Source organism: Achroia grisella, unplaced genomic scaffold, assembly GCF_030625045.1.
Source record: "Achroia grisella isolate CSIRO2021 unplaced genomic scaffold, CSIRO_AGI_Agris_v1 utg2671, whole genome shotgun sequence".
Taxonomy (NCBI): domain Eukaryota; kingdom Metazoa; phylum Arthropoda; class Insecta; order Lepidoptera; family Pyralidae; genus Achroia; species Achroia grisella.
The window spans coordinates 549,043-570,022 of NW_026712758.1; the positions used below are offsets into that span (position 1 = coordinate 549,043).

The 20,980-nt window shown below is 30.9% G+C and overlaps 1 protein-coding gene across 2 annotated transcripts in view; it reads left to right on the plus strand.

Moving 5' to 3' along the window:
- Positions 1-759: 759 nt before the first annotated feature.
- The window catches only part of LOC131842963 (homeobox protein B-H1-like), a 37,791-nt gene continuing 17,570 nt past the window's right edge, over positions 760-20,980 (plus strand). For both annotated transcript variants that reach the window (XM_059191543.1, XM_059191542.1), the window contains exons 1-2: positions 760-929; positions 16,781-17,009. In XM_059191543.1, coding sequence (XP_059047526.1) covers positions 788-929; positions 16,781-17,009 — 371 coding nt within the window. In that variant the 5' untranslated portion in view covers positions 760-787. The remainder of the gene's footprint in view (positions 930-16,780; positions 17,010-20,980) is intronic.

The window sequence follows — 20,980 nt, forward strand, 5'->3', positions numbered from 1 at the left end:
CTCCGGCAACATAGCCTCAATTTGGCGGGCGTCAACCAATTACTAGAGTATAGTGTCGCCAACTTTCAGTAAAACGCCGTCATAAAGTGCGATATCCCGCTGCGAGAACGCTTTATTTTCCTATAAAAGCGTTTTATCCACGTATAAAAGCTTAAATCCGCGCGGAGCTTTCTCCCGGCGGCGAGTCGGCAAAAAGAGCATTAGCGGTGCCTCGCGAGCAACATGGCAGCGGCCCGCCCCCATGCGCCGTTGGCTGGCGCGCTCGCCCCAACACCCATTGGCCAGCGCCGCCTCCTGCCCACCGCGGCGCCAGCACATTCCGCTCAGTCGCTCACCATACCTCGACGCGTGTGTCGTGTGTACCCCCGACGTCCACCACGAAACGAACACGTACCGCTCTCCCGAAGCGACGTTGTAAGTTCTCCGAACTCTAATGGAACATTAATAGTGGTGAACTATATATTCTTTGCAGTGTTTGCGACAGAGTGCGATAACTTTTAACGAACAGGTGTTTCTGGATCGAACTGGTCTTTGCTAACGTGTACGATCAGACATTAGGGCTGTGTGGATTAAAGCGATGCACTGGATCGGACACGGCATAGTGGGTAGACTCGGCTGATCCCGGTGTGGTGGGTACGTGTGATGTGCCGGGTGCGGTGACCGTCGCGGTCCCGTCGAGCTGGGGGCGAGCGAGGTGCTGAGCGTGGGGCGGGGGTGGCGCGCCCCCGCGCTGGATGCGGTAGGAGGTGCGGCGGGCGGCGCGGGACCCGCCGGCGGCGCCGTGGCGATGACGGTGCAGCGCGACGAGCGCGACGCGCGCGCACCCCGCACCAGGTTTATGATCACGGACATACTGCACGACGCCGCGCCCAGGGACCTCAGCGCGCACCGGGACTCCGACTCGGACAGGTCGGCGACGGACTCGCCAGGTAAATATTGCAGGGCTCCTTTACACTTTGTACAAAGTCATCTACGTGATTATTTTCTTCGACAAGTAGCCTGCTTTGTAAGCTGTGTTCTGGTTTGAAGGGTGAGATATTGCAGTGAAATTACAGGGAGTAGGTGTTTTCCTTTCTAGGTAAAAAAATCCAACCATTGACGTTCCAATACTGGAATAAGTAGAGGAGACCTGGGGAGGCCCATAACCATAACATATGTCAACAATTTACCCTGTTATAGTAAGTAGCCTATATAATATAGAATGTAGCTCCGAGTATTTCTTTTACGATAGTTATTATTATCTTCATATTTGTATTAAAGAAGCTAATGTCACTTACACCACACCACACACATACACAGTTTTCTTTGTCTGTAAAGTTAGTTAGACAGTCGTGTCATTCTTTTTTCTGGTTCAATCTACTTGTACTTAAAGAAAACGGTAGGTAGGGTTGTTGTAACATCAAATTCCGGCAATAATTACTTGAAGTCAACACTGCGTGGACTTTACGGCTCATTGTCAATTATAGAAGGTACCTACATTACTGTTAATCATTACAGTTATACCTACAGAAACGATAAAACAATCACATATTGTTGGGCACCTCATGAAAACGGAAAACCATATGCGCCTACATACCTACATATATGCATAATATTATGATACATATTAGCATTAAAATAATAATGATTTTAAGTCATTTTGGGTATTACCATAAATTAAATATAGCTTTTAATTAATTGAATAAACATAATTATTTCTTTTTCAAAATTATAAGAATCTATAAAATTATTGACATTTATGCATAACATAAAAAATCTACTAATAAAATCAATTTTTATTATAATTAAATATAAACTCAAAATATTTACGATTTAATGTGTCTGCCGTAGCACTTAACGAAAGACATCAACGAAAATGCATTGAGTGCGCTTTCGTATTTAAGATTTACGTGTGAATAATTTTGAATATTCAATCGGCTATAAACACCATTTCATTTTAATTTTTCTACATAACATATGTTATTTGATTTTTAAATGTAAATAATATATCTATATGTTAGAAATACCAACGAGTCGATTTAGTGTAGGTGTTTAATGAAAACACTTTGTAGCAGTATTGTCAAAATATTAATATTTATATATATATATCTATCTATTACATAGATAATATAAATAATAGTGTAATAATGGTATTTATAAGCGCTATTTACAGAGCCTTAATATTTTCGTTTGTTATTGATAATTCGCTAAAGAGAATCAATATTTTAAGTTTCCTTAAGATTTTTTGCGGAAATTAGACATATTATAAATAGATATATATGTATATCATATGATACGAAGTTAGTACTTACTATTCATCCAAAATTCATTACACATATCGTACCTCTCGATTTCTCGCAGATGGGTAATTAATTTTAATTTTACCTAATGCATATATTAAACTTTAGTTTGACATCTGAAAGCAACAGTATCCTCATTTTGGTGCCGTATCGTGTAATATTTTAAGATTTTTGTTCACATAAGCTCTTCCTTCATTTTACATATTTTCTACTTGTATGTATGTAATACTTGAATAACATTAATGTTAGGATGTATTTTTTATACATACAACTGTAAAAATATCTTAAAGATATATCCCTAACAACGTTAACGTTGAGTGATTTCGAAGTAGGTAATCGAGGAAATCCACAGCCATAGATAACTTTATTTTATACTATTTTGAGGTCAGGACTTAATTAAATGATATAATAATTATACTGTACATTTTTTGTTATTGTGGACCTAGAAATGAGTAGATATTATCTACTCATTTCTAGATATATTATGGAATCGATATCGTATCTTTTGTTTAGTTCTTATTATTTCATTATTCTCCGTTTACATTACTGTAAAAAATGTATCTAAAGTATTTATGTATCACTAATCCTTTTAAATATTTCTTTACTTATATGAATAGGTATAAATTACTAAATTTATTATGTTTATACAATATAAACATAATTTGTAGTTTATTTCTGTAACTTACAAACTCAATTCATAGTACTTAGATCAATTATATATTATCGTAACAATATAGCAGAAATAAGTACATAATTAAAGTAAATAAATTAGTCATAAACGTCGACATTGTCGGAAGATGTTAACCTTTTTATTATGTGAACAAATCTTAAACAAAATGGTTATTCTCGAAACAGTTTGTGCTGGGAATTGTGCCAATTACAATAGCCTAGTCTGACACGCGATATTATATAAAAATACTAAGAACTAATATGATTGGTTCTCATTCATGGGCAGACACTACCTGACTATTATATAAATTAATTATAGACTAACCGGTTGTACCTAGGTATACTTTATTAATTGGTTAAAAAAATATTTTTAATTTAATATTTTTCATTTTTACTAAGAGGTGACCAAAAATGTTGTCTACGTAGGCGATGTAACGTCAGTCTACTTCAAACTTATGATTTGAATTAACGCAAAAACATTTAAACTAAAGGATTCATTTAGGTACCTACTTTTATATATTAAATGCACTGTAATCATTTGACGGTGGATTATTTTTATTCGTGCCATTCCAATCGCTCTATTAATATTAGGTATAGTATATCAAGGAAGGCATGTTTGGCACTTTTAGTGGCTATTTTAAAGATTTATTTTGTTTCTATGGGTATTTGTAGATTTTATATTTTACATTATTTTGTAGGAATACATACAATTGAGAAATTCCTATGAAATCAAGTAATATAAATGATAATAAATTAAACGACTTCGTAACACTTTCCTGTAGTACATTATCAGTGCCGTAATCACACAGACAATATCAATGTATTAGTTTTTAAATATTATATTATATGTATGTTAGTCTATAAGGTATTTATAATATGGCCCATATTATAAATACCTTATAATAGTTGCCTGAAATAAATGAATAAATAAAAAAAAATCTATTTTAGTGATATTAATCAATAAACCTCAAGCATATAAATTGGGGATAATGAAATGCATGTTTTCCTTTTTTTTTCAAGAATATACTTTTTTATATTACTTAGCTCAGAATACAATAAAGTGTATAAAACTTTTTAAAATATTTTATAGAACAAGATCATAAATGGACTAGTTTTATGTTCTTCATAGGAATTCGAAGAAACAGAAAAATAGTTATAGATTGTGTGCCATTTAATACCTATAAATTTATTTTTGTTTTAAAAACCTACATTTTTAAGTTGGATTAATTTATAGTTTCATTATTAGGCGTTATTTTGACATAATAAAAATGCATGAGGTAAATGCTTATTTTATTTATTTACATAAAAATATAAAGAATGATTATTATTTATTAATGAGGCCTATAAGGATCATGATAATTCAAACAATATTATTTTAGTGCTAATATCCTATATTATTACCTAATAGATTTTATGCAAAATACCTAGTATTTTATCACAAGAGTTACCCAACAAGCTAACGCGTGTATCTAGTCAGTGGAGTTGCATTTTATATGTACATAGAGTATTAAGACCAATTCCAGTTCTAAAAGCCTTGATGATTTCTTAACTTAGAAAATATAAATGTTTTTTTATTAATTCAATTTTATTCCTATTATCAAGTATTGTCATTTAAATGTCGGGGTAGCTTTATGCTTATATTGTAGACACTCCACTAAAATATAAACAATCCTAAAACTTAGAGAAAAATTGTCGCACCTGTGCGGATACGGTAGGATTCTTTGCTTTCTCTACCAGATGCTGTACCACGCGTAGATATAGCTGAAATAAGACAATAGTACATAGCGAATGAATGAATGCCACTTTTTAATTTGTATTTTACAGCTAACTACATTTTACTTGCGACTTCGTCTGCATAATACTTTCATCTCTTATTTCAGTTTATTTTTGGGATAAAAGACAGAGAGTATTTCCATTCTCGTGTCATTCTAAAGTGATAGTAGTGAAAATAAAAGAACAGAGAGATACACTGTTTTAATATTATTATGGACATGATTTTGATTATGTATTTTATTATATGACTGTTTTACTAATTGCTTCGAATATATATTTTCTTTTCTTTTGGTTCGCAATATTTTGTTGCTAAAATCCTGAAGTCGTAACATATTGTATACTAGCTCTTTTTCACAAGTGCAGTAGATGTTTGACAATTTTATGAATAATATTACTAATTAATTTTTCTTTAACATCCATACGTTTATTTACAGATGCGCATCGGTAAATAAACGCATGTATGTTAAATTAATACATACTAACAAAATGAAGCAGATTTCATTCAATACGTCACTACATTTATGTTAGTACGTCTTTAAAACCTGTCTAAGCTTTCGACGTGATCTTTCGACCTTGCCGTGTCACACAGCTGTATCGGTGCAACTCGACCCAAAATGGGTTTTTGTCACAACTTGTCGTGTTTATGTCGAATGCTTTCCCAATTTAACGCATTGGATGCAACAACTAATTCTAAATGACTTCAAACGTTTTTTTATTGTATGTATTACGCGAGTATGAATGATTCGATCAAGTTAAATCTAAGTTTAAGCTAATCTGAAAAAAGTTGTATTTACTATTTAATCTGTTTGAAAGTACTTAGTAGATGCTCTGGCATGGTTTATATCGATAGGGAAATGAACCGTACCATAGAGATTAAAGAATTCACTTCACACGACTATTAATAAAATTAGACATAGGATAAGAGGCATGCCATCTTAGATCTCAGGAATAGCACGCATGACAAGTGTCAAGGGTGTTACATGAATACGTGATATCTATATAATGTTGTATGTATATAGACGACGGTTACCGTTTACTATCAGGGGGGCTGTCGTGATTGCCTTTTTAATTATATAAAAAAATGTTTTGTATAATCTTCCGAATTTAAGTAGGTTGCAGTACCTACTGACTTGCTCTCGTGTAGATATAGGTATACATATAACATTCGGAGTAGTACAATTACAAGAAATACGAAATTAGAAACAATGCTTAAACTTTAACAAAATCTATAAAATGTCAAATGGTATTCATAGATAACTTAATATATCATATACATAGATAAAATACTTCGCTTTTATGGAATTTAAAAAAACATCGAAACCTAAACAAATGCAGGTCAATTTAGCTGAAGCATTATCATCCAAAAATCCCACACAGTATACCCTCTTTACTGATGCAAGATTAAAGTAGCATGTAATATGATACAATCACATGTAAAATATATAGCCTACAATATCTATTTTTGGAGTCGAAATAAAACATAATATGTCATATATTAAGTAGGTATTCAAACAGTACAACTCTAAACAGTTGATAATAATATATAATAACTGTCATTGTTTCGTTGCCTACAAATACCATGCATGCTATGACATCACATTACATAACAAGATTCAGATACTCGTATACCATACAGAGAACTCTATATAGACATAGAAATGAAAAACACTACTCACACACCACACACGTATGTGAACACCTAAACACATTTAAATACTGAATTTATTGCAATTAATTTTGTATTACCTATCGAAATAAGACGATAAAACAAACAAGTAAGATGACATTTTTATTTATATACTTTTAGGACGTGAATTTAAATAGATGAGATTTAATTTTCAAAACAAATTTTAGTATCCTAATTCACTTGAGTTTTATATAACAAAAATATAGCTTTTATTTGTCATTCTTCTTTTAATTTATTTTACATTTTTAACTATATATCAAATTTATTATTATTTCTCTAAACTGTGGTTACATTACTGTACTAAAAATCATCGTACAATATCATCGATCACAGACTTATTACCAAACACAGATACCTAAATGAAATGACAAAAAGTGCCTGATTTTTTTTATAACATTTAATAGCAGTCAAATGTTTGTGTTAGCTATAAAAGTACAAATTCTCTAGTGAAATCAACAATTCATACAATAGAATGAGTAAACTGGTATTTTGAAAGTGTATTATGTTAAAAGCATGCGTACATGATAGCATTGTATATGAATTTAATTCAAACTTGGGCAGTGTAATCTTGGCTCAATTATAATTGCTCATTAATTTTAATTCAGCCGAGCTCGGAACTAATTAGTGTATTCTTAGACAAATGCCTCTTATCGTAATTAACATATACAAGTATAATTAGATTTTTTAAAGGATTTTGTATTTAAAAATAATCAGCTGACTGTGCAACAGTAAATGAAGTCATAAATTTTACATCAGATAATAATTATACAATTTAACAACACTGTTTAAATATTAAAACTAATTAAAATATTTATTAATAGGCACTTAAAAGCGTTATCGCTATGAATTGTTCCCAAATCACTTTTCGAAACGAAAACATTTCAAACATAAAAATAAATTAACGAATTTAGATATTCATAAGGCTAAGTAACGTTTGAGTTTCGATAACATTATCCCGTCAACGATTTAATAGACAAGCCGATAAACCCGAGGCGTTAAATAAATTAAATAATAAAACGTATAATGGCCGCGATAAATACAACCCGTTCGTAACACTCGACCCTCGAGATAACTAAGCCTTTATAAAACGGCCAAATTAATCCTGCCTGAAAGGACTCTCGGCGACACCGTGACTCCATAAGGGAAAAAAATTATATCATAATCAGCTTTTTGTCAAATGTCAGGATATGTTCGCTTTTTAAACTTAAATAGTTCACGGTAGACCAGTATTCTGTCTTCACGGCGGATATGGTACAGTTAGGAGAACAACGCTCTCATTCATTTTGTAAATATTGAAGTTATAATAATACTATTAAATAATAATTATGACTATTTTATGACTTAGTGAATGTATTATCTACCCGCATAATTATAATGCCACAGAGGGCGGTCATCGTCAACTTGTTTATAGTTCTAGTAAAATAAAAAAAATCATACGGAATTCTTATAAAGCAGTGATGTCTGTATTTCTGTGGGTTCTTATGATTCACCGTCATAAAGCAGAAAGAATTTATTTATATAGTTACGAAACTTTATAGAAAGATTTAGATTTTATTTATCAAAATTTCGATAAAAGAATTAAAGTAACTAAGTAACGCTTTTATATACTATATTTCTATTTTATGCGTAAAAATCTAGCTAAATATGCATCTTGAAAAAACACGACAATTTAAAATGTAGAAATATATAAAGTTATAACAGATTTACTTTTAAACTTCTGCTACTTTAAAAATAAATGGAGCAGTATAAACTACAGAATACAAAAATACTTGCAGTTGTAACATCCTTATTAATAATGTTTATGATCGAAGACTTAGTTAATTGAATAAGTTATCCATACAGTCTGTCTGACTGTTTGTTATCTTTTCACGAGTCAATGGATCCTAATCAAATTTGACGTGAACATATGACATATAGGCTATCTTTTATGCCAAAAAGCAGACTAAGTCGCGGGTAACAGCTAGTGTGAAATAAAACAATTGTTAAAAATTGTAAATAACTTTAGTGCTCAATGGCACCACTTTGTTACACAAGTAACGTCAATTTCAAACTCAAATACTACACCATTGGTTCGCTAAGCTACTTAACATACTTGTTATCGGTTAGTCTTAATCAAACTAAAATATACTTTATTGTAATCAACATTGATTCGAAGTTATCTTGGATTTAATCACCGCGTGACTTTTGGCATCACGATAATGACGAGAAAAGGTGACAATTCTTTCATCGGATCGACATGATAAAATCAAAGTTTTTATTGTGACAATAAATAGATTATCATTGATATAAATAGGCCCAGTTTGAATTCCACATAATGCGGCTTCTATTCGCGGCTTTGTGTCGGATTTGACAGGCGATTCGAGCTGTGAAATTGGGTTCGATTTAAAATATAAAAGCTCGTCTCAAGACTGTGATTAAACTTTTTTTCAAAGAGGATTATTTACAGTTTGTTTAGTTATAGTAATGTTTGAACTGTCAAGCAAGTAGTTTTATAATTTGAATGGAGACTCAATCCACAATTCACTCGGGAGTCGGAGTGATTCGGTCAACCGTGGGTTGATATTTGATACGAAAACGATCCCTGTATTAAAAATGTGTTTAGAAATCTTTAACTATATCTGTGTGAATATAGCGTGTAATAGCGTTTTAGCGCTCACTTGAGTGGTTCCTAGAGAAACATCGGAAAATGCATAATTTTTCATTCGATTTCACAATGATATGTTTGAACGTATTACGTACTCTGTCAAAGTTTACCTTATCTGAATATCTTCTTATATATAAAATATATCGTCACCACTGTTTTCACATACGAGGTTGTCCGAGTTATTGTCAAATCCAATGTGGTAGGGCCTACGCCGTCTCTTGTATTACTTTTGGGTTCGAAATCAGTGTATCCTTCATCCTAGAAAATATAGAAGTATGTATAAAATAAAAAGGAATTAATTAATTAAATATTGGAAATAAATAATAATAATATTTTTTTTTAATTTTGAAAATTAAAAGATTAAATATAATTAAGCATAAAGCCGTACAATGTAATATTAATAAGCAATTACAAATTACAATGTACAAGCACAAACACATTGTAATAGTTTATTAAATTACAATTTACATAGTAAACAGCTCTGAAGATATTATTTATTTCTTCAAATCGCAATCCATTGTAGACAATCAAGTTAATAACATGGCTTTCAAAGTAATTAGTGCCGTGTGCGGAGGCAATGCTGTGATCTTTTGTGTTCACATAAACGAGCTCTAAAGTGAACGCAATCGATAATTATAGAGAACTTATCACTGACACACACAGACTGGTTGAGCAATAGGTTTAACGCTAGCACAATTTACATATACAGCCAATAATTGTACGAGCTTCATAGAAGCATATCAATGTTATTATCCGTATTTAGATAAAAATAAACGCAAACATAATTATTTTTTACAAAGTTTTTTGAATATTATTTCTTTGTTATACTACGCTAATACAAATTAGCTGTTACTAGCGACTTCATCTGCACAAACTTTCATCCCTGATATTACGCCCTTGCAGATTACTTTTTAAGATAAATTATAGTGTATTTATTTCCTTACTTGTGATACATTCAATCGTCATACAGATTGTCTGATTGACTTGACAGATACACTTTAATTTATAAGATAAAATATTTAATATATTTTTAATTTATTATATATACTAGCTACTCGCCCCGGCTTCGCACGTTCGCACGGGTGTACGAGTACCTATTATACATATAAACCTTCCTCTTGAATTACTCTATCTATTAAAAGAACCGCTTCAAAATCCGTTGCATAGTTTTAAAGATTTAAGTATACATAGGGACGGACAGACAGCGACAGCAACTTTGTTTTATACTATGTAATGATTATTTTACTTCTATTATCGGTAGTCTCCAACCTAGGCTAGGCCAGACCTGTATTATGAGGGCTGGGAGCACAGATACCAAAAATATATATATGTATGTTAACTATTTTACAATTAGATTCACTTTTGTAAGGTGAACTATTTTATAATTAATGTATTACATAATTCAAGTAATGATGTACCTATAGATTAATTCAAGTATGGATTAAGTTCACTTTCAAGGAATAATATAATTAGTAATATGTAGATAAATATCATTATAATACGTTCTAGACTGATCAGTTATGCTACACAACTTAAATGACATAACGTGCTCGAGTGCATTGTTGGCTGGGCGCGAGCACCCGAGACGCTCACACGGTCCCCCCACCCTCTATTGTGAATCAATTAATTAGCTGCAACTTCACATTACAGACAAAATAGCTGATTGTTAGTTCATAACATTCCAACCAAATTATTACTAGTTTTTTCGTAAATGATTCTCATCTATATATCATTGACATTATGAACCCATTTGCAATACATAGGCATATTGTCTTTACAAAGTTGCTAAGAATACAAGGTAACAATTTAAAACGAGTCGTTTATTAACTAACGTTGCTGAGGAAATGCATTCTGAATTCAAATTGATTATAAATAATTAATGGCTAATAAGTGTTTTTTTCTTAAATATAGTAGAGTAGGTACCAGCGTAGTTTCTTATTAATGCCAAATGTTTGGTGTCTAGCTGTACCAATCACATCTACTTTGATAAGTTAAACACAGCATAATTTTGGTGATATTTTTAATTAACTTATAAGTTTAAACAACCTATAATAATATTGAAATTGACACTATAAACATTTTATGGACACCCTTTTGCATATGCGTTAATTTCCCGAGAATTAAGGATGTAGATACCTATACCAAATACTATCTCGATATAATTAAGTGAACGATAATACATATATGAGTATATACGCTTAGCTGTTTTTTTTATTGAATAATAATGGCATAGTTCTTTTACCTGTGCTAATGGTATACGCTGACGGTGTCGCAGTGTAGGATGATAAGATGAGCATGAGGAATATCAGTTAACCTATCATGTCGAATTCACCAGGAATTAATCATGTCTGCATCAGTGGGGACCACGCAGAAGTCGATCTGATATGGTACATTGTTAACTATAGCCCCCTTTTCTACTCTACTTCTTAGATTAAAACATGGTTGTTTCACAGGCTTCCAAATATCCGTATATAATTCCGTAGATGACTATTATAATGATGACCATAAAGATTTATAAGGACCTACTGCACTATGACTATGCACTATAACGTGATTTACTGCTTAAGTTGCTGTTATGTTGTAGACGAAAATTTACTGTAATGTTACTATTATGTTATTCTACACAATTTGCATTGTTTTAGATGAATAAATAAATAAAAATATCTAAGCACTATTACAAAGAGTCATTTTTATAATACTAGCTACTCGCCCCAGCTTCGCACGGGTGTACATGTATTAGGTATATATATAAACCTTCCTCTAGAATCACTCGATCTATTAAATAAAACCGCGTCAAAATACGTTGCATAGTTTTATACTATGTAATAATGATGATAATGATTATTAAATATTAAGATTACTAAATATTTTATCTCCATACCTCTTTATATTTGGTACAAGCAAGTGTATAGTGTGTAAGCTGCCTTATTATTCTTGCATCGGTGCTCAGCAAGCGAGCGTTACAGTAATTAGGCAAATTGTATAAACGGCACATTGGACCATTATTTAGTAGCTCGCTGCCGGTTTAGACTTTAATTGCAATCAGATTAGATGTCTAATTTGATTTGGTGCAACCAACATTCCATATTTATGTAATACTAACAAAATATGCTTTTGTATTTAAATTACAACGCCGGTAATATTAGATTTGAATGTGTTTCTATATATAAAATTTGAAGGTTATGTAGGAAATTGGTTTGTTTGCTGTAGTTGTAACCGCGGCTTTACCTGCTTAAATTATGATAAGTGTGCAGAAAAAAGATTTGTCTAATAAAAATTATATACGACGTTAAGTGATTTAAAAACTCTTTCTTACATATACTCGTATTTATACACTAACTGCAAGTAACTGCATTATATTTTTAAATACATTAGAGTATGTTGCAATAATTACATCACGAATAATTTTACTTAGTAACCTTAACACTTCATTGCCATATATTCTCACAAAGTGGAAGATTTTAAATCGTACAATCGACAACCGTCATACCTACAAAATATTTATTATTGTTACAGACTATTTTAATATAAAACTATTTCGCCTAAAATCAAATATAACATGAACATACCTATACATATTATATGAAAAAGTTAAGTAAAATATTACATTTAAGTATATTAAAAAGTTCAACCTTAATTAATTATTATAGCATTATGCAAACAAATTAAGTTCCTATTTAGTATAATGAATGGATAATAAAAATGCCGTTAATTAAGTATATATAGAAGAATCTCAGTTGTGGGTGTTTAATAGCCAATTGTTGAATTAATGAATTCACACCATTGACAAGTGCTGAAATGTTCCGTTTTACTTGTATTTTAATTATAGTAACTTAGTTAATTTGCAAATTCTTATAGTAGTTTCCATTCACTAGAATATTTGTTATTCATTATATAAAACTTTTTGCCTGCTGTCTATAAAAAATAAATTCATATAACTATAGCTCGTTTCAATATAAGAATATCTTTAAGTAAAAAGTAAAATTCAGATAACAAGATAATGTAACAAACGAACAGACATGATTTTTTGTTTATTATAACACTGACTCTAAATTCCAATAAAACAAGGACGATATTCCTAAATGCTAAATATCATGCTGGTGTATAGGTAGATATAAGAATATTTATATGCTCAATAATAAACTTAAAATTGATCTTCTATTCTTTTCAGTACACCACTTATTTTAAATACATTTCCTACGCCCAATATGTTCTTTTAAAATTTATGTTTATTAATAAATAACGAATATTAGGTTCCTATATATATTGTATGTATATATATATATATATATATTTGAGTAGTATATCTAAACAATCGAAGACGTAAAACGGATTTCTGCTAACCTTATCTTGCAAGGTTAAACTACAACAAAGTTATTATTGTTTAATTAAATGACTAATTTGCAATAATAATTAATTACCATAAATATCAGGATCGCGTGTTTAATTCATTTCTATTTATCCTAGTTTAAAAATTATGTATATAAATAGTGTTGGTTAAACAAGTATCAAGATCGTTCTCCCAAAAAAATACAACATAATTATGAAATTTATCTTTGTGTCAGATCACCAGAAGTCAATAAGAAAAATAAATAAATATTTAATAAATAAGTGAGTTTTAAAATTATTTCAAGAGTAGGTATATACATACCATACTTTTTTTTAATTTCATAATTTAGTTCATAATAATTAATACCTACTGGACAATTATACTGGATGAAATGTTATTAATAATATAAACAAATAATAATATTCAAAATCAATACACATTAATAATATTAATTTATATTAGTAATTTGTATCTAAATGTATATAAATAGGTAGTAAATAGGTATCTATTACGTTTGTGTCAATCATAATTAAATAATGTGTATGACACACAATTTAATATCAAAGGTTGTTACAAGCGTATCAGAAGTATAAATTATAATTTATCGATTGCATAATAAAGAATTAACTTCTAGTAATATACACCTTTTAGTATCAAGGTCTTTCAATTCTCTATTTGTTAAACTTAGCTCGCGCTCACTCAAATTAATTACACTTGATATTATTATATGCCAACCTACAGTAACAAAAAAGTCAAGAGACCTATTACAAATAAAAATCAAGTCGAAATTGTACACAATATTTGTTCAGATTCAGAGTAATTTTCTTGCAAAGTAAAAAGCAGAAGCGTTGTCTATGTAAAAAAAGTTATCTACTGTTATTCAAATCAAATAAATTGGTCCTACTTGACAGTAGATGGCATATGTAAATAACAATCCGAGTCTTTGGATATTATTCTTAAACAGTTTACGCAAATGAAAATAGCGGGCACAGCTTGTAACCCAAATAAAATCATGTTTGGAAAGTAGCGTATGCGCCAATTTACGTTACGTTTCGTCGAATTTGTATGCACAGGTACATTATTGTACAATAATGACAATAATTTTCACGGTCGAGTAAGTGCAGTCGACAGTTGGTGGTATGAGCTAATTATAATAAATTAACGTTGCTGTACCCTAATGGGCTTCCAGTCATAATTACGCGGGAAATGCTAACTGGTTAAGGGACCCTTTCTTTAAATGACCAGTTGCACTATCTCTTTAAACATAATGCATACCATTAATACTAGATTTAAATACAAACTTGCAGTATCTAAGTATTGTTTAGGAAAAGTCAATGGATCTTTTATGGGAATGAGTATAAAATATTATAATAATATAAATACCAAAAGATCTTCTAGAATTACCTTTAAATAAATTTAAAACATCTGTTAAAACATATTTATTAAGGAAAGCCTATTTATCATTAAACGATTACTTAAATGACAAATGTGCATGGCAATAGTTGGTCATATTCGCGATTTTCATTTAATGTTAGACATAGACCATATAAGTACAGAACGTAAATAAATTAGAATTAATAAAATGAGTTAACTTTCTTGCCAGTTCTTCTCAATTGAATCTGTATGCTGAACTGTAAGGGAAAAAATATGAATTACAAAAACCTTGAGGTTCATAAGCGGCTAAAATGTGAAGGAATAAATAATTTATGAATTTGAAACATTTGGTGATTTTTAACCAAATTCAGAAAAGGAATATCCTATTTTAAATCACATTAAATTATGACGTATTTATAATAAAATCAATAACAAGATAAATCGGAATATATTTTCAAATTCATTTCTAGAATACACTCTTAAAATATTACTAAATAATAAATCATAATGAACTTAAATACTTACATACGAGTATTTTAGAACGATTGTGTATAAAAGTAAAATATGTAGCAAGTAGGCAAGTACTCATGGGTGGCAAACCACAACCGCGACCGCTCCTTCACTCGAGTGCACTAATTCCTCGCACATTATACGCATAATCCTGTCATCCTTTGTTTTAATATGTAAGTACATCAGCGTGAATCCGAAGATTCTTTGTTGTCACAGAAATCTAAAGCTATACATGGTTAACTAACTCTCATTATAAATAAAAAGTATCTCTAATTTCTATTATTGTATATTTAAATTTAGAATAAAATATTTTAATTATTATTCTTAGTTCTTTCTACCTATGCGTAGGTACTTACGTATCCATGCTAAGGGATGTAAACTGTCAAGTTTTAAACAAAATAAGGCACCGTTATATCTTGGTAGTAGTAATTATTAGTATTAATGGGGACTAGTGACCTCATTGCCAGCAGTGTAAGTAAATTCGACCCACAAGTAGCAACCATCATTTTATAATTGGTCACTGGTGAACAGCGTCTACACTTTAGTGATTCTAATAAAATATCAAATAAAAAATAGTAGTAATTATGTATAATACAATTGGTAACTCTACCACAATGAATAAAAGTATCTACAGTAAAAATGTAACTAAAATGGTGGTCATTTAAAACACTGAGTTTTTTTTGAGAAAGGTTACAGAGGTTTAGTGCTTAATATCGATTAATAAGCTGTTACAAAATCTCTTCGCACTAAGTAGCTTACAGTGTACTAAAATAAGTCGAGGCAAGTGATGTTGAAGGAAATGCGGGCCGGCGCGCCAACCGCAAGAAGCCCCACGGTACTCGCAGCTACAACCACGGCTTCTCAGGCTCGAGGACACGACACTTACATGATTTGATAAACTTAAACAGAAACTGTTTACAAATACGTACACTTGATGCTCTTATTATTAAATACTACCGGTTACCCGCGATTACGTCTACTTCTTTTGAGATAAAATGTCTATGTTCATATTCTCTATCTTTAGTGTTTAACTTTTAACCGTTTCTTCGTTATAAGGTAATAAATAGATACCTCTTCGGTTACATAACACTAACTATTAACCACGACTTCGTCGGCTTATTCGAGATAAAAGAATCGGTTCAAGTGTTACAACCTATCCTCACGTGAAATTTCATTATGATCCATACATCTCTTTTGGGAATTTTCATTAGGACATTTGTTTTGTCGTGTTGAGGTAATTATATTTATTTAGTTTGATTGATTCATAATCATATTTATATATTTTTTTATGATGTGATATCCATGGTATTATATCAAATAAAGGCGACTTTTGCCACTTACTGGCTTGTATGGCACTCCAATTACATAGAAAACACACATTAACAGTCAGCGACATGAGCTCTACTTTATTAAAAGAAGAAAAAATAGCTTTTTCGACAACAATAATACTATGTATGAGATGCGCAAAGCCAGAGACAGAGAATTGTTAGTAAAGTAGAGTATTCTGTTTACAGGTGTGAAAGATGATTCAGACGACGTGTCCAGTAAAAGCTGTGGCGGAGACTCATCAGGGCTCGCCAAAAAACAAAGGAAGGCTAGGACTGCCTTCACGGACCACCAACTGCAAACGCTCGAGAAATCGTTCGAAAGACAGAAGTACCTCAGTGTGCAGGACCGAATGGAGCTTGCTGCTAAATTAGGCCTTACTGATACCCAGGTCAAAACCTGGTACCAGAACAGAAGGTACGTAGTTATTTACTTATTTCATCTACAATTTATCGTAAATTAAGACATCGCCTACGTGATACATACACACACGGTCAATAAAATTAACCACAATATACCTTAATATTTCTACAAGAATAAGGTATGAGGTTATACAGGGAATTAACAACATTTTTATTGTGAAAAAATGCCGACCGGACACATACTATTAAATAAATTTCCTTGTTTAATGAAAGAAGTTACATCTCCTCATAGTGAAGCTTGTGAGAAGGAAGAAAATCTGAATATTTTGAAGGAATTTGTTGGTAGTGTATTTAAAAAAGACTATACCTACCTGTCATCAAAGCTCTGAAATTAAAAATGTTAGACATAAGTGTATTTCATGCAATATTTCCATAAGCAGCTTCGGATGCAATTAAGTCAGGTATCCTCTAGCTGATATAGTATTACTTTAAATTGATTGTTCTTTGCATTAATTTAATTTTATTGTTATTTAGTGTTATGTATTATATTTATGGGTATGATGGGATTATAATCGTCACATTTAGTGTACAAAAATCTCAAAATAAAGTTTACTAGTTGCCTCGGACTACAAACTAATACAAAAAGAGATATTTACGTACCTACATATATAATTAAATGAATAGGATTAGCTTCCATTATATTTGCATATAATACGGCTTACGCGACACTAAAATCAGTGCTCATATCGGTTGTGTCCAGTGGTAAAGAGTGCCCTGGATGGCTTCTTACTACGCCTCGTGGTAGAGAAATTAGGACCGATTTCATAAAATGAATAAATAAATAATATTAATATCTCAGGACAATTCACACAGCACCATCTAAGCAGGGCATGTGTGATTTTACTCTCAACGCACCTGCTTTTATAATAATTCAATATATGCGTTTTATTTCTAATATTATTTTCTTATTTTTAACTGTATATGAACTAATTTTAGTGTATGCAAAAATGTTAATAAAAACGTATGTCCAATAAATTTCTACTCTATTCCTTAGAATAGAAATATAGATAAATATTATTCGGGTCGAATATTACCTATTATTAAGCACCTAATCAAATATTTGAATGATATACATAGTGAAATCATTATGTTTTAAATCTCTATCTACCAACCTTTTATATTCCTCTTTTAATAATTAATTTAGGTGAAGATATACTTAAGACACTAGTATTACATTACAATATTATTGTCAAGATATTTATCATAAATTATAATCTACCTACATTATTACTGTATATATATTAATTAATAAAACTACAATCAAATTTCGTCGAAATTTTTAACGTTTCTTTTCATTAACTGATTAATTGACTATCCTGTCGGTAAAATATAATTAGAACATATTTTACGTCTACATATCATTTGTATAGTGTTTGTATTAATTACCGCACATTTTCCCTAATTCAATGTTTTGAGGCACGGACGGAATGTAGGCATTACTTACTTCCTTTGAATGCTTAATTAATCTATGTATATTTTTGTAACTGAAATTACAAACAAACCCACCTGATAGAATGTGATAACAATAGACAATGGACCACTAGTAGTTATGTGACGCCCTTAGTACCTACTCCTCATGCAACCCTAAGACGGTATCATACCTCTTTATGCTGTAATATCACTTTTAAAAGTCAAGCAAAAATTACAAGCTGCAAAAATAAATTAAATATGAACAGCTTTTATTCAAACTCTACCTAATTTAAACATTAAACAGTTGTTGTTATTAGAAGAATAGTATAGGTAGTATATAATTTAAAAAGAAAACATGTGTATTAAGTATTATATAAGTTTTATGTAGATAATTTAGAACTTCTTGGGTTAAAACCACTGAACTCTCCATTTATATGATTAATCATTGTTTACCTTTAGGTTAATACCCTACTGCACTGATTAATTTAACCTCGTTATCTTAATCTCTACCATCCATGTCAATGTAAGGTCGTAGGTTTGAGTCTCCAGTTATTAAACATAACATTTTTGACAGCCCACCATGTTACAGTTATTATTAAATTATATTTATATTATATTATAAAATACGTAGATGCAAAATTAAAAATACATAAATGTGACAACTGTAAAATGTAAGTAGAAAAACTCAATCGTTATTATATCAAATCACCTGCTTACGCTAATCGTTGCGTCGTGTAACTGAGGTATGTTAGATAATATCTTGAACTCGTGCATGTTAACTATCGTGTGACGCATTAATTAAAAATGGTAAAGTCAATATCATGTAACCTGAAACGGAACGTCAGAGGCCAGAGCCAAAGTAATCTATGTGACATTGACAAGTGAATGACGGATGATTGAACGGAGGCAGCGGGAGTTTTGGAGCGAAAGTGTTGATATTATTATAAAAACAAATAAGAGATAGGTAATTGTGAATATTGTAGGCATTGGGGGGTTTTTCTCCCTGACCAACCGGCATCATGCCTAAGTCGTCAGAATACTAGTGATTTTAAAAGTTCAGAAGCGGTACCAATCCCGCCTACAAATTCGACCGTAAGGTAATTCTGACTAGAAGTTGTGGTAAGTGAATTTACGTTAATAACACGCATACCATTAAACGCAGTATCTCACTTGTTTTATTGAACTTTTGGATGAATTGCTTTCTACATATTAAATAGATTTAGTATGTACGATAACTTGCGAGAGTAATGACATGTAGCACGATATTGAGGTATACAATATACCTAAGAAAGAAGTATTATGAATACATTAAGTATAAAACAACATGGGTATCTAATTAGTTAAAATACAGAGTAACTATTGTTATGTTATTAATGCCTATGATAGAGTATGATAGGATATCAACAGATTAGAAACAGTTACATTAACTATGTTGACATACAGGTTGAACATGAGAACACATACCATGTTATACATATAAACAGTGTAATGGTATTGCTGAGTTTGTTGTAATTCACAGTAAATTAGTCAAACTTACTGTTCAGTTTTGTGTGTTTGTTCTACGTGAATTGAATTGAAGAATTGTTATTATTTCTTTACATAGGTACACATATATGTTTGATGATCCCATTTCAGATAAATGACAATCACAGGCATAGTCCAGGTATATGTCTTGATTGTGGTTATATTCCCAAATTGAGATACTGTCATATATATATTATATTGGTTGATACTTTGATATGTGTTTATTAATGAATTAATAAAGCATATTAATATAGATAGACACAGTATATTGTTGACATAAACTGATACAAGCTACATAACATGTTATATTTCATAATATTACATATTAAAGACATTTTAGATGCTATCTCAGGATTAGCTGTGAAGCTCTCAGTGAAAATAGTACTTAACTCTGATAGTACAATTATTATATTTATTTCTTGCTGTGTTTTGAATTTTATAAATGTATATCTATATATGTATATATATAGCAATGGCTAACAATTGGTATTAAACTCCAATGTTAAAAACCGAATAACTGTAAACTATTATTATTAATAGTTCCTTATTTAATTATTAATTAGTATAAAATCCAATTGAGATCTATTAGGATCCTCGAGGTTATCATAATCATATGATATTGATTATTAATGTGTTGAAAAAGCACCTAGAGATGATATCCAATTCCTAAAAGGTGTCATATTATGCTGGAATTATATATTATATGTATGCTCATATTGAATGTATTATATGTTTGAGCAATTGGTTCACTTCTTTGATGCTTCTCTTGAAATTCATTAGAATGGCCCTTAGCAGCCATTGTTGAGCAATAAAGGTACTTAAAGGTCCTGTGCAGGTACCTGTAGCTATGTACATTTGTCATTTGAGACAATGTTTAGTAATGTTGGAATTTATAAGCACCCAATTAATATGTGACATGTTAGAAAGTGATAGATTACACCTGTAATCTATCTGTAATAAGACTATTCTTACATGGTTCAGTTTTGTAAACTATGAAGTTGTCTTTTAACCTAAAGAAAGGCTTTTAGTAAA